Below are 15,633 nucleotides of genomic sequence, written 5' to 3' on the forward strand. Positions count from 1 at the left end.
CCAGTGCCTGCAGTTTTTGCACCTTCATTTCTCCAGGATTTGATTAATATACCAGAGAAAGAGTCGAAGCGGCCGGGAGTGAAACAAAGTTGTATCACAAATGTCGGGTCCATGAGAGGGCCAGAAAGATCTTTGATCTGAAGTTTGGTGCAGAGAGAAAGCTGTGCACTCTGAATTCAGCCGATGTGTTCGTGGCGAGGGGTGGCAGACATCTAGAAAGACAGAAAACCTACAGCATAATACAGGCCCTTCGGCCCACGCAGCTGTGCCGGACATGTCCTTGTTCAAATCAAAAGAAGAATGGGAGCCCTCAGACATTGCAATGAGGCTGGAGGTGTGAAACACTGCAGTTTATTCTGCAAGGACAAGACGGCCGCGATGCCCGTGGGAAAACCCCCGCTCGCGCTCGCGCTCGCGCCCGCGCCCCCGCTCCCGCTCCTCGGCTGACGTAGTCACGCCCGCAGCGGCGGTGCGTTTCTGGCCGTGCCTGCGCACGTATTCGCTCGGCTCCGGCCGTTTGCAGTGTGAGACGGCGGCGATGGGCGCAGTTGTTTGCGGCTTATTTGTTGTTCGTTAAGCTGCGGCGTGGAGCTGGTTGTTTGGCGCGTCTGGTGAGTTGTTGAAAACCTATTAGCCGCGGACAGTGGGGTTGAGGCCTCGGCGTGGCGCGGACTGGGAAATGGCATACTCGCTCTTTGGTCTCGGCTGTGATTCAGGAGGCCCCTAATGGAAGTGACTGAGAAGCGACCGGTCTCTCTCTCTCTCCTCTCGACACACCCCGGTCCACAATCTTCACCGTAATCTCCCCTACTGACTCCCTGACGCAGTTAACTAACCTTGTCCTTTTCGCAGTGTAGCCCACCGCACTTTGAGCCCTCATGCAAGCCTCCCGTTTCCTCACCAATACCATCAGTTGTAGAGAATAAGACAAAGGGACCTGCAAGTACATTGTAAATGCCTCAGTGCCGTCTCACCGCTCTGCTCAGTAATTCCTCTGTTGGTATTCACCCTGAAAGATTCAGCTCCGCGTTATTTTGACATATTTGATTTGTTTTTATTTTACTCACGCAGATATGTTGGTAAATTGATTTATTACCGTCATGTACACCAATGTACAGTGAAAAATTCTGTCCGTGCAGGTCACTTCATTACAACATTACATTGACGTTCTACCAGAGAAAACAGTAACAGAATATACAACAGAGAAAGTACACAGTGTGGGCAGGCAATAAGGTGCAAGGCCATGACAACATGTACTGTGAAGACAAGTCCATCCTATTGGACTATCATCTGAAAACAGCTGGGTAGAAGCTGTCCTTGAGCCTGGTGGTACAGCTTTCAGACTTCTGTTTCGTTTACCCGATGAAAGGAGGAGAAGCGAAATTGATTATCTTGGTTCCTTTACCATGGCTGTGTGAGGAGTATAGGCAGAGTCCATGGAGGTGAAGCTGCCTTATGTGATGTGCTCAATTCTCTGTAGTTACTTGCTGTCACAGGCAGAGTTGTTAATATACCCGATAGGATACTTTCTATGGTACATCAATATAAACTGGTGAGGATCAAAGGGGACACATGTCGAATTATTTTCACCTACTGAGGAAGTAGTGCACTGGTGAGATTTGCTGACAGTGGCCTGACTTGGACTATGACAGGCTACTAGTGATGTTTGCTCCTAGAAATTTAAAAGTTCTCAAACTCAAACCTCATCACCCTTGACATAATCTGCAGTATGTACACCATCTCCCTTCCTGAAGTCAATAACATACTCTTGTATTGCTGACGTTTATGGAAAGCTCGTCATGACACCATGCTACTAAGCCCTCTATCCCTTTCCTGTCCTCCAATTTATCACTATTTACAATTTGGCCCACTTAAGGTGGTGTCATCTGCAAGCTTGCAGATGCACTAGGCTGCAATCCTGATTGAGAAGTTGCAGAACCTGGGCCTCTACCTCCCTCTGCAATTGGATCCTCGAAGACCACAGTCAGTGCAGATTGGTGGTAACATCTCCTCCTCGTTGACAATCAACACTGGCGCACCTCAAGGATGTGTACTTAGCCCACTACTCTACTCTCTGTACATGCATGACTGTGTGGCTAGGCATAACTCAAATACCATATACAAGTTTGCTCATGATACAACCATTGTTGGAAGAATCTCAGCTGGTGACGGGAGGACGTACAGGAGTGAGATATGCCAACTAGTGGAATGGTGCAGCAGCAACAATCTGGCAATCAACGCCAGTAAGATGAAAGAGCTGATTGTGGACTTCAGGAAGGGTAAGACAAAGGAAAACATACCAAACCTCATAGAGGGATCAGAAGTGGAGAGAGTGAGTAGCTTCAAGTTCTTGGGTGTCAAGATCTCTGAGGATCTAACCTGGTCCCAGCATATTGATGTAGTCATAAAGAAGGCAAGACAGCAGATATACTTGGGAGTTTGAAGAGATTTGGCATGTCAACAAATACACTCAAAAACTTCTATAGTTGTACCATGGAGAACATTCTGACAGGCTGCATCACTGTCTGGTATGGAGGGGCTACTGCACAGGACCGAAAGAAGCTGCAGAAGGTTGTAAATCTTGTCAGCTCCATCTTGGGCACGAGCCTACAAAGTACCCAGGACATCTTTAGGGAGCAGTGTCTCAGAAAGACATTATTAAGGACCTCCAGCACCCAGGCATGGCCTTTTCTCACTGTTACCATCAGGTAGGAGATAACAGAAGCCTGAAGGCACACACTCAGCGATTCAGGAACAGCTTCTTCCCCTCTGCCATCCGATTCCTGAATAGACTTTGAAGCTTTGGACACTACCTCACTTCTTTTAATACACAGTATTTCTGTCTTTGCACATTTTAAAAAATCTATTCAATATACGTAATTGATTTGTTTATTTATTATTATGTTTTATTTTTTTTTCTCTCTGCTAGATTATGTATTACATTGAACTGCTGCTGCTAAGTTAACAAATTTCATGTCACATGCCGGTGATAATAAACCTGATTCAGATTCTGATTCTTCTGCGTGTATAGGGAGTAGAGTGGGATGCTGACAATCCAGCCAGTGTTGAGAATGATTGAGGTGTAGTGCCTTCTTATCCTTACAGATTGGTCTGTGGTTAGGAAGTTAAGGAACTAGTTCCAAAGGGAGGCTTAGGAGTTTGGAGATGATCGGTTATATTAGCTAAAGTGAATAGCATATTAGGCTCTTGAAGTTTGCTACGGCATAGTAGTTACACACGAGGATGTTTGCTTCACTTGTGTCGTGATAAGTCTGAACAAATGCTTTGGTTCATCGCCTTCTGTTTGTCATGTGTCATCCTGATTGTAAATTGTTTGCATTAGGAATGCTGCTACAAGACAAATATCAATCTTAAATGATTCCAGTGAATTATTCCATCAGCATTTACTATTTATTGGAGGACCAGAAAGAATGATGTTGTTCCTCTTGGCTTTACGGGAAAATGCTAAGATTGATTTGGTGTGAATGAATGGGAATTCCAGGAACTAAGTAGTAAGGAAATTATTGGAGAAGGTAGTTAGGATAGGATCTATTTGCATCAGGAAAATTATATATTAATAAGTATAGCTTTGACTGGGGAGGGGGAGGGAGGGTTTTATATTCCAGGTCAGATTGCAGATCTTTGAGCCTGAGTTCCTTGAGCAACCAACACTTGGCTACAGTTATGGTCACCGGGAACCCCAATGGGATCCACCAACTCTCACATCATGCAGCTACCATACATTACCTGATCTTGCATCCATATTTTATGTAATTTGGTGTATTTTTAATTAACTATATTAAAGAAAACCTTACCTGTTCTTACCTGTGCCTCCTTGCCAAAGCCTTTCAATCCAAAGCCCCAGATCCTTGATGTCTTCACTGGCCCACTCACAGTGGCTGATCTAAAATGGCCTCCAGGACCTTGGCTTCTGCCTCTTCTCATCTAAGCCTCAGTTTCCCCACTCAAACCCTGATCCGTCGTACAATGGCCTCTTACTTAAACCTCAGTTATTTTTATTGGGCTAAGTGAAACTCACACGTAACAAGGCTTGCTCTTTTCAGTGGTTCCCGCTTTTGCATAGATCTTGCTTTCGCTACTCTAAAGTGAAACTTCTTTCCAAATCCTGATAGATTCTGTCGCTCAAAATTTTCCCCCCTCCCATAACTTATCCACCACCGATGTCAGCCTGTAGTTTCCTGGCTTGTCTTTGATGCCCTTAAATAACAATATAACATCAGCTACCATCCAATCCTCCAGAATTTCAACTGTGGCTAAAGATGATGCAGTCTTCTTCTTCACGTGCCTTGCACGTTACACGCTTGGGCGATCATGGCTCTCCACATCGAATAATTCCTTGCAGCGTCAGTGATATCTCACACATTTAGATTTGTTAGTTCTTTCTGTCCATATATTTTGTTCCTTGCCTTCCTCTTCTGCGTTTCCCAGGCATACGACCTTGTAAGGCATTCTATTTCTCCTTTTCTGATGACATGGCCCAGGAAATTAAGTTTCCTCTTATTTAATGTTCTCATTAAAGATCTTTTTGTATGGGCACGTTGGAGTACTGTCTCATTAGTTACCCTATCTCTGTATGATATTTTAAGCATTCTTCTAAGAAACCACATTTCTGTTGCTTCTAAGTTTCTTTGAAGATCTGGTGTTATAGTCCATGTTTCGGAAGCATACAGCAAAATTGACCAGATGTAACATTTTAGTAGCCTAAGCCTTGTTGTCATAGAAATGTGTCTTGGTAAAAATGGGTTTCATTTTTTGGAAGTTGGTTTTGGCAATGGCAATTCTTCTTTTTATTTCTACTTTACTTTAGCATCTTGTGATATAAAGCTACCAAGGTAATTAAAGCTGGTCTTTTGTTCAATCTCTTGGTTACCGATGTACAGTTGGCAGTTAGGAGTATCCTGCTATTTTGATATTACCATACATTTGGTTTTTTTTACAGTTGATGGTTAGACCAAAATCTGCACTTGTTTGTACCACTTTGTCTAGGAGGATTTGTAGGTCTTCTGCAGCGCTTGCTACTAGGGTGGTATCGTCTGCATGCCATATATCGTTGATGTTAATGCCTCCAATTTTTATCCCATCTAGTTCTTCTATTTCTCCGAGAATCATTTCGCTATAGATATTAAATAATTACGGTGAGGCAACACATCCCTAACTCCCCTTTGAATTTTAGTCCAACTGCTTATATTATCATCAATTTTTACCGCCGCCGTTTGATTCCAATATAAATTTTGAAGCAGTTGTTGGTCCCTCCCGTCAATGTTTAGCGCGAATTTGAAATAATTTTTCATGGTGCACTTTGTCAAATGCTGTAGTGAAATCAATAAAATATAAAAAGACATCATTTTGATATTCAATTACCCTTTCTGAAAGTATTCGTAGTATGGACATGACCCACCCAGCCAACACACTTTCCGTCCCTCTTCCCTCCGGGAGAAGGCTCAGGAGCCTGAAGACTCGTACGGCCAGATTTGGGAACAGCTTCTTTCCAACTGTAATAGGACTGCTGAACAGATCCTGACCTGGATCTGGGCCGTACCATCCAAATATCCGGACCTGCCTCTGGGTTTTTTTTTGCACTACCTTACTTTCCATTTTTCTATTTTCTATTTATGATTTATAATTTAAAATTTTAATATTTATTAATTTTTACTATTTTTAATATTTAATATTTGTAATCCAGGGAGTGGGAAGCGCAGAATCAAATATCGCTGTGATGATTGTACGTTCTAGTACCAATTGTTTGGTGACAATAAAGTATAAAGTATGAAAATTGCGTTCCTAGTTCCTCTATCCTCAATAAACCCTTATTGCAGTTTAGAAGTTTCTGGTCTTGTTTTTATTTCGACTCAGAACAATTCTCAACAAAATCTTTATTATGTGACTCATAAGACTGATTGTTCTATAATTTTCACAGTCAATAGTTCCAGGAATTTTTGGCAGGGTTATAAGTACTGATTTCAAGAGATCGTCAGGCAGTACACCAGACTCATATATGCCATTAAACAGTTCAGAAAGAATATCTGTGCCCAGATCTTCTAGGGCCTGTATCATTTCCACTGAAATTTCATCAGGTCCAGTGGCTTTACCATGTTTCATGCTTTTCATTGCTTTAGTTATTTCTTCTTTAGTAATAGGTGGGCCAGAATTAGGGTGTTTAATATCTGGGGGTTCCCCTCTATTATCTTCAAAAAAGCTGCTCTAAATACTGAATCCACCTCTCACATACTTTATCTGGATCTGTTAGTATGGATCTGTCTGCTGATTTTATGCGTCCTGTAGAGGAGGTTTTCTTAATTCTAGTAATTTCCTTAATTTTCTTGTGCATTTCTTTGCTGTCGTTAATATGGCCTCCTACTTCATTGCCATTCTTCCTTTGCAATATTGCACAATTGGTCTGTCTGTCTAGCTCTCTGTATTGCACTTCATTATTATTCAATAACTTTCTTTGTTCCATCAGATCTAGAATTTCTTGGGTTATCCTCCGCTTGGTGTTTTGGATTTCTTGTACTGGGATTATCTCCTCTGCTGATTGCTGATATTTAAATCTATCCCAAATAGGCATTGTTTCATTTTCGTTGGTGTTCTTCTACAGCTGTTTTGAATTGTTGTTTAAGTATGCTATCATTTTTAAGTTCTCCCAACAAATACTTTTTTCTCTTTTTTCCACGTTTCAGTTTCTTTAATTTTGTTTTGATGGTAGCTATTACTGGATGGTGATCTGAACCACAGTCTGCTCCTAGGTAGGCTTTAGAATTTGTGATATTATTTCTAAAGCGTTCATTGATGGTAATGAAATCTATTTGATTCCTTTTTCTATCTCCAGATCTAATCCAAGTACACAATCTACGTGGATGGTTTTTATACCAAATATTGGTGATCACTTGGTTGTTTCTGACACACCAATCAGTAAACCTTTCTCCATTTCATTTTTCTCCCCTAATCCAAAATGTCCTATGATGTTACCAACCCTTTCCTGTCCAACTTTGGAGTTAAAATCTCCCATGACTAGTTTTATATCCTGAGATTTACATTGCACATAAGCACTGTTGAGATCTCCATAAAACTTGTTGATATCCTCTTCATCTGCATCATTTGTTGGCGCATAGGCTTGGATTATGCTAATGTTAAAAGGGTTACCCCCTTAATTTAACTAAAAACCAGTCAGATATCGCCCAATATCCCACAAGACATCTTGATACTTGCAGAGATGCAATATCTCTGCAAAATCTGCATCATTTTCTTTCCTAGCTTACACAAGGGCCGAAGCTAGCGTGTAGATGCTGCTAGACTTGCTGAGTTCCTCCAGCATTTTATGTGTGGTGCCCTGCTCTGTGGTAATCTTTAAATGGCCTAGCACATCACAGCGCACTTGGATCAGTTCCATAATTTCTATGATCTTGGAGTCATAAAACACTACAGCACAAAAACAGGCCATTTGGCCTATCTAGTTTGTGCCAACCTGGTCTTCTGTCTAGTCCCATTTAACTGCATCCAGATAGTAGCCCTCCATATCCCTCATCCATGTACCTATCCAAACTTCTCAAAGATGTTATAATTGAACCCACGTCTACAGCTTTAACTTGCATCTCATTTCACCCTCTGAGTGAAGAAGTTCCTCTTCCGACAATTAGTCTGACCTCAGTGGTTGGGAATATGTTGGGGTCTATTGATTAGGATGTAGTTTCAGGGTACTTAGAGGTACACCATAAAATAGACCAAAGTCAACATGGTTTCCTTGAGAGAAAGTCTTACCTGACAAATCTGTTGGCATTCTTTGAAGAAATAACAAGCAGGATATACAAAGGAGAATCAGTGAATGTTTTGAACTTGGATTTTCAGAAGGGCTTTGACAAGGTGCCACACGTAAGGCTGCTTAATAACTAACTTTAGGGAACTCTGCATGATATGATATTACGGGAAAGACACTAGTATGAGTAGAGCATTGGCTGATTGACAGGAGGCTAAAAGTGGAAATAAAGGGAGCCTTTTCTGGTTTGCAGCTGGTGACTAGTTGTGTTCCACAGGGGTCTGTTGGGACTGCTTTTTATGTTATCCCAGTGATTTGGATGATGGAGCTGATGGCTTTGTGGCCAAGTTAGCAGACCGTTTGAAAATAGGTGGAGAGGCAGGGAGGCTGTAGAAGGACTTAGATTAGAAGATTGGGCCAAGAAGTGAGAGAATACAGTGTCCAGAAGTGTATGGTCATGCACTTCGTTAGAAGAAATAAAAACATAAAAATAGTTGCTAAATGGAGAGAAAGTTCAAAAATTGGACGTGCAAAGGGACTTGGAAGTCCTCGTGCAGAGTTCCCTAAAGTTAGCTTACAGGTTGAGCTGATGGTGAGGAAGGCAAATGCGATATCGGCATTCACTTTGAGAGGACTACAATATAAAAGCAAGAATGCAATTTTGAGGCTTTATAGGGTACTGGTGAGGCCTAACTTGGAGTATTCTGAGCAATTTTGGGCCCCTCATCTAAGAAAGAATGTGCTGACATTGGAGAGGGTTCAAAGGAGGTTCATGAGAATAATTCTGGGATCAAAATTTTATCATATGATGGACGTTGATAGCTTTGGGCCTGTATTCACTGGAATTCGGAAGAATGAGAGGTGTTCTCATGAAACCTATCAAATGTTGAAAGGCCTCAATGGAGAGGATTTTTCCCAAGGTGGGGGAATCTTAAGACCAGAGGACATGGCTCAGAATAAAGGAGCTTCATTTGCAATGGAGATGAAGTGGAATTTCTTTAGCCAGAGAGCGGTGAACCTGTGGAATTTGTTGCCACAGGCGGCTGTGGAGGCCAAGTCATTGGATATCTTTGAAACAGAGGTTGATTGATTCTTGATTAGTCAAGGCATGAAGGTTACAGAGAGAAGGCAGGAGATTGGAGCTGAGTGGGAAATAGATCAGCCATGATGAAATGATGGAGCAGACCTGATGGGCCCAATAGCCTAATTCTGCTCCTATATCTTATATAGAGCTGGTGCAGTGATAACAGCTTGATGCTTAATGTCACCAAATCCAAGGAGATGATCGTCGATTTCAGACGATCTCAGCCTGAGCACACACCCCTCAGCATCAGTGGCTCCACAGTGGAGAGTGGAAAACATCAAGTTCCTTTGGGTGCAGATCTCGGACAATCTCACCTGGTCCAGGAACACCAGTGGGATTGTGAAATGGGCCCAGCAGAGATTGCACTTTCTGAGGAAGCTTAAACGAGCATCACTCCCCACTAACATCTTAACTACATTCTACAGAGGCCTGGTTGAGAGTGTGCTGACCTTTTGCATCACAACCTGGTACTCCAGCTGCAGTGCTGTCGACAAAAAAGCCTTGCAGAGGGTGGTTAGGGGAGCAGAGAAGGTTATTGGGGTCTCCCTACCTTCTGTCCAAGACCTCTTTAAGAGTCAATGCCTCCAGAAGACACGGTACATCATTAAAGACCCCTCACACCCTCTCCATGAACTGTTTGTTCTTCTGCCATCAGGCAAACGTTACAGGAGCATCAAAACTAAAACCACAAGGCTACTAAACAGCTTCCTCCCACAGGCAGTTAGACTGCTAAATAGCTGCTCCACCTGACTCTGCTTTGGACACTTTTAATTTGCACTGGACACTTATATCTGATTTTAACTGACATGTGGCTGTTGTGTTTTACTATTTATTGTTATGTTTATTATTTAGTGTTGCGTTTGTTATGTTATGATTGCACTGCTCCTGGGAAACGCTGTCTCATTCTGCCCTGCAGAGCTGATGTACAGTTAGAATGACAATAAAGTTTTTAAACTCTTGAATCTTGAATTATGTTCTAGATCACATCTCTTTCCCCATTCTGATGTTTGGTCTGAACAACAACTAAACCTCTTGACCATGTCTGCATGCTTTTATGCATGGAGTTTCTGATACATGATTGGCTGACTAGATATTTGCATTAACGGGTAGGTGTATCTAAAAAAATGGCCACTGAGTGTATGTCAGAGGTGCTGCATATGCAGTGCCTCCATGTTATCAAAGACCCCTTCCATCTTTCTGAGCACAGTATAAGAACCAGAGCAATCAGGCTAGGTAACAGCTTCTTCCCTTAGGCTCTTAGACTTCTAAATACCCTTCTGCCACCCAGCTCACATGTACACCTTTTCTGTACGCCCTCCCCCCCCCCACCCCACCCATCCCCAACTCCCCAACTCACAGGTGCACTCTCATTCTGTACTGGTCACTTTTCATCTTCCACCCTTTATAATAGTGTCAGTCACATTATACTGTCTTATATAAACATGCACCTCGCAGTTCATGTCAGCCTGTCAGTCTTCAGGCCATGCCACTTAGTAACTTGTGCTAATATTATTGTCTTTATATACTGAATCATAACTATATGTATTGTGTTTTGCACCTTGATATAGAAGCACGATGTTTTGTTTAGCTGTATGCATGTATATGGTTGAATGACAATAAACTTGAACTTGTCATTAGGAATATTTAAGAAATTCTTAGATTGGAACCTGGATGATAGAAAAATAGAGGGCTATGTAGGAGGGAAGGGTTGGATTTATCATGGAGTAGGTTTAAAAAGTTGCACAACATTGTGAGTGTACTGTGCTGCAGTTCTAATGATGTATATATATCAGCCAGGGTTCCTGCAGTTTCTTCTCTAGCTTCTCAGTGTTCTTTGACATAACTGATCAGGTCTTGGGGATTTATTTCTCTTTGTATATTTAAAAACATCCACTACCTCCTCTGCTGTCAGGCAGACTATCCCTAAGGTCACTGCATTAATTATCTCAAGGTCTGAAGTCTTTGCATCTTTCTCCACAGTAAGAACAGAGGAAATTGCCCATTCCTGTGAGTCTCAAAGCTGGGACCTCTGTTTGTAATAGATTTAAATGATTTGGATGTAAAAGGTCAAATCCGTAAGTTTGCAGATGACTCAAAAATATTAGTGGAATTTTGGATAATCGGGAAAATGTCAAAGGATACAGCATTATATAGATCTGTTGCAGATGTGGATAGAAAACTGGCAGATGGAGTTTAATCCAGACAGGGATAAGGTCATGCACTTTGAGAGGTCAACTGCCAGAGAAAAGTAAGCAGTGGATGGTGGGATCCTTAGGAATCTTGGATTGCAAGCCTCTAGCTCGCTGAAAGTGGCAACAGAAGTAGATTGGTTGGTGAAGAGGGCATATGCTTGCCTTCATCAGTCGGGCCATCAAGTATAAAAAATTATCAATATAGTTGTAGGTGTCTGGAAGTTTGGTTAGGCTATGGTTGGTGTATTGTGTCCAATACTGGTTAGCATGAATGTATCGGGTTTGGAGAGGGTACAAAAAAGTTTTACCAGAGCATTGATAAAGTTGGTACACTTGGGTTTATTTCTTCAGAGAGGTGGAAGCTAAGGGCAGAAATGATAGTAATTTTAAGATTAGGAGATGCATCAATATCTGTAGAATATAGAGCAGTACAGGCCGTTTGGCCCATGATGCTGTGCTGACCTTCTAATCTACTCCAAGATAAATCTAAGTCGTCCCACATAGCCTTCCACCTTTCTTTCATACTTGTGACTATCTTTAACTATTTTTCAAACATCGTTAATATATCTTTTAAATGTCCGTAATATATCTGTCTTTACCACCACTCTGGCAATGTGTTCCGTGCACTTACCACTCTCTGTGTTTTTAAAAAGAAAAACTCATATTAACCATTGTTACTCTGGGGAAAATGTGCTGGCTGTCCACTCTATCTATGCCTCTTATCATATACACCTCTATCAAGTCACTTGACAGCCTCCTTCACTCCAAAGAGAAAGTGCCCTAGCTTGCTCAATCTTTCCTCTTAAGGCATGCTGTCTAATCCAGGCAGCTTCCTGGTAACTCTCCTCTGCGAACTCTCTAAAGCTTCCACATCCTTCCTATGATGAGGCTGAAAACAACACTCCCAAGTGTGGTCTAACCAGGGTTTTATAGAGCTGCAACCTTACCTTGCGGCTCTTAACTCAATCCCCCGATTAATGAAGGCAAAAGCACCATACACTTTCTTAACCAACCTTTCAACTTGTGCAGCAACTTTGAGGGAGCCATGGACATGTACCCCAAGATCACTCTGTTCCTCCGTAAAGCTGTGAATCCTAACATTAACCTTGTAACCTAATACAAACACCTACGGTATGTCAGCATGCTGTTTGTTCTCTATAGCTCAGCGTTTAATACCATCATTCCCACAGTCCTGATCGATAAGCTTGGGCGAGTGCTGTACTCACTCTATACCCATGATGGTGTGGCTAGGTATAACTTAAATGTCATCTATAAATTTGCTGATGATACAGCCATTGTTGGCAGAATCTCAGATGGAGATGAGAGGGCGTACTGGAGCGAGCTATACCAGCTAGTTGAGTGATGTCGCAGTAACTACCTTGCACTCAATGTCAGGAAGATGAAAGACCTGATTGTGGGCTGCAGAAAGGCTAAGATGAGGTAACACGAACCAATCCTCATAGAGGGATTGGAAGGGGAGAGAGTGAGCCATTTCAAGTTCCTGGGTGTCAAGATCTCTGAGGGTCTAACCTGGTCCCAACATATTGATGCAGCTATAAAGAAGGCAAGGCAGCAGCAATATTTTATTAGGAGTATGAGGAGATTTGGTTTGTCACGTAAAACACTCAAAAACTTCTACCGATGTACCGTGGAGAACATTCTAACGGGCAGCATCACTGTCTGGTATGGGGAGTACTGCACAGAATCTACAGAAAATTGTAAAATTAGTCAGCTTCAGCATGCCTCCATAGTGTCAAAGACATCTTCAAGGAGCAGTGCCTCAGAAAGGAGGTACAGAAGCCTGAAGGCACACACTCAGAGATTCAGGAATAGCTTCTTCCCCTCTATCATACGATTTCTAAACGGACATTGAACCCATGAACACTACCTCACTTTTTTTTAATGTATTATTTCAGTTTTGTGCTATTTTAATTGTTTAATATGCATATCTATTTATGATAATTGACTTACTGATGTGCTTTTTCCTATATTATCATGTATTGCATTGTACAGCTGCTGCTGTTAACAAATTTTACGACACATGCTCGTGATAATAAAGCTGATTCTGATACTTGCCTTCAATTTCAACCTTCCGATGTGTGTCACATCACACTTCTCCAGACTGAACTCCATCTGCCACTTCTTAACCCAACTCTGCATCCTATCAATGTCCCTTTGTAACCTAAAACAACCTTATACACTATTCACAACACCACCAACCTTCATGTCATTTACAACCCACCCTTCCACTTCTTCATCTAAATCATTTATAAAAATCACAAAGAGAAGGGGTCCCAGAACAGATTCCTATGGAATACCACTAGTATGCACCTCTAGATACAATGGGATCCATTTGCAATCACCTTCTGTGTCTGTCAGAAAACCAGTTCTGAATCCATGCAGCCAAGTTGCCCTGGATCCCATGTTACCCAACTTTCTGAATGAGCCTACCATGAGAAACCTTATCAAACACCTTATTTATCCTAATCACAAAATGCTAGAGGAACTCAGCAGGTCAGGCAGCATCTACGGAAATGAATAAACAGTCAACTTTCAGGCTGAGTCCCTACTTCAGGTCCTGAAGTTCCTCCAGTATTTTGTGTGTGTTCCTCTGGATTTTCAGCATCTGCAGAATCTCGTGTGTTTGTTATTTATTCGAATGTTTTTTCAAATGTTCCTTCAACTATTCCTCTTTCTTGACTGTGACATGTTCCAGCAAATTAGCCAGTTCTACATTGATTTTGTATTTATCAAGTTCTTTCTCACTGGTGAATACTGAAGCAAAGTATTCATTAAAGGCCTCCCTACATCTTCCGACTCCAGGCACATGCTTCCTCTTTTATCCCTGAAGCATCCTACCTTCATAGTCATCCTCTTATTCTTCACATTCATGTAGAATGTCTTGAAGTTTTCATTAATCCTACTCACCAAGGTCTTCTCGTGTCCCCTTCTAGCTCTCCTTAGTCCCTTCGTAAGCTCCTTCCTCGCTACCTTGTAACTCTTAGGTGTCTTGTTTTATCTTTGCTCCCTAAACTTTTAAGTGCACTTCCTTTTGACTAAATGTGCCATATCCCTGGTCAACCATGGTTCCTTCACCCTACCATCATTTCCCTGTTTAAACGGGAGAAAGCCATCCAGAATCCCATGCAAATGCTCCCTTATAAACCTCCCAATTTCTGTTTTGCATTTCTCAGTGTACATCTGTTCCCAATTTACATTCACAAGTTCCTGCCTAATGGCATCATCATTCAGCCTTATACCTAGTTAAATACTTCCCCATATTGTCTATCTCTGCTAAAGATCAGGGAGTTGTCACTGTCTCCAAAATGCTCACCCACTGAGAGATCTGTCACTTCACGGTACAGATGATACAGGTTGAAGACCCCTAATCCGAAATTCCAAAGTCCAAAAACCTCCGAAATCTGAGATTTTTTTGAGCGTTGACATCACAGATGGAAAATTCTGTGTACTTTGCACTAGCTGTATATGTAATGTAAATGGATTTCATGTTTAGATTTGGGTTCCATCCCCATAAATGGAAATATTCTAAAATACAAAAAAATCCTGAATATGAAACACTTGCAACCCCAAGCATTTCGGATAAGGGCTGCTGAACCTGCAGTTGTCTTAGAATTTTCTCGTCAAATTGAAAAGCCATTCTCTGAAATCTTTGCAGAAATATTGGTGATGTGAAATGCATTTTGTTCTATTCTATTACAGCAAGCTCTTGACTAAATATAAGTCATCAAGAGTGAAAAGTAACGTGCCACACTTTGGCATGGCAGGGGGCAGAAGAGGGCCAAGTAGGACATCCTATTGCAGGACACCACTCAATGAATCTGGATCATTAGGAGGTTCTGGTTATTCTACCAGCTCACCTATTACGGGAGTACGTTCAAGAACCAGGTAAAGGAACTCCTTGTGCAGATGAAAATCACTCCTGTGTCTTTCTGTCTAACATAATTGACATGTCAAATTTTTTATATTTGGATATTAAAATTTTGGAAGTACCATGCATGTGCTTGACTTGTAGAGTATTAGTCATACAACATGAAAACAGGCTGATCAAGTTGTCTAACTGAGCTAAATTTGTCTTTATTGGTCCCTATTCCTCTGAACCTTGCCTATCTATGTAATGAGTGAATGATTTTATTATTGTCACATGTACCAAGGTGCAGTGAAAAACTGTTTTGCATGCTGTCCATACAGGTCATTTCATTACAACAGTGCGTTGAGATAGTACAAGGAAAAACAATAACAGAAAGCAGAATAAATTGTTCTAGTTACAGAGAAAATGCAGTGTAAGTAAACAGTGCCATAACAAGATAGATTGTGAGGTCAAGAGCCCAATTCATTGTACTGGGGGCTGTTCAGTAGCTTGTAACAACGCAATGTAATCTATCATTGAGTCTTCTGATAAGCGGGGTTGGTACTTTCAGAGGAGGCTTGGAGGAAAATATGCAGCTTTCAGTGGTCCTCAACTAATTATTTGACTTGGAGAGAATATTGTTGGAAAAATATTATAAGATACTTCAAGACCCCATATCAGGAAAAATATAAAGATACAAACGTGACATGTTGGAGAA

At 41.5% G+C, this 15,633-nt stretch overlaps 1 protein-coding gene across 1 annotated transcript in view; it reads left to right on the top strand.

The window, feature by feature from the left end:
- Nucleotides 1-475: 475 nt before the first annotated feature.
- tmem39b (transmembrane protein 39B) overlaps nt 476-15,633 on the top strand; it is a 73,477-nt gene continuing 58,319 nt past the window's right edge. The window contains exons 1-2 of the mRNA XM_072246585.1: nt 476-611; nt 14,768-14,953. Of these exons, the coding sequence (XP_072102686.1) occupies nt 14,826-14,953 (128 nt within the window). The 5' untranslated portion in view covers nt 476-611; nt 14,768-14,825. The remainder of the gene's footprint in view (nt 612-14,767; nt 14,954-15,633) is intronic.

Source organism: Mobula birostris, chromosome 29 (genome assembly GCF_030028105.1).
Source record: "Mobula birostris isolate sMobBir1 chromosome 29, sMobBir1.hap1, whole genome shotgun sequence".
Lineage (NCBI taxonomy): Eukaryota > Metazoa > Chordata > Chondrichthyes > Myliobatiformes > Myliobatidae > Mobula > Mobula birostris.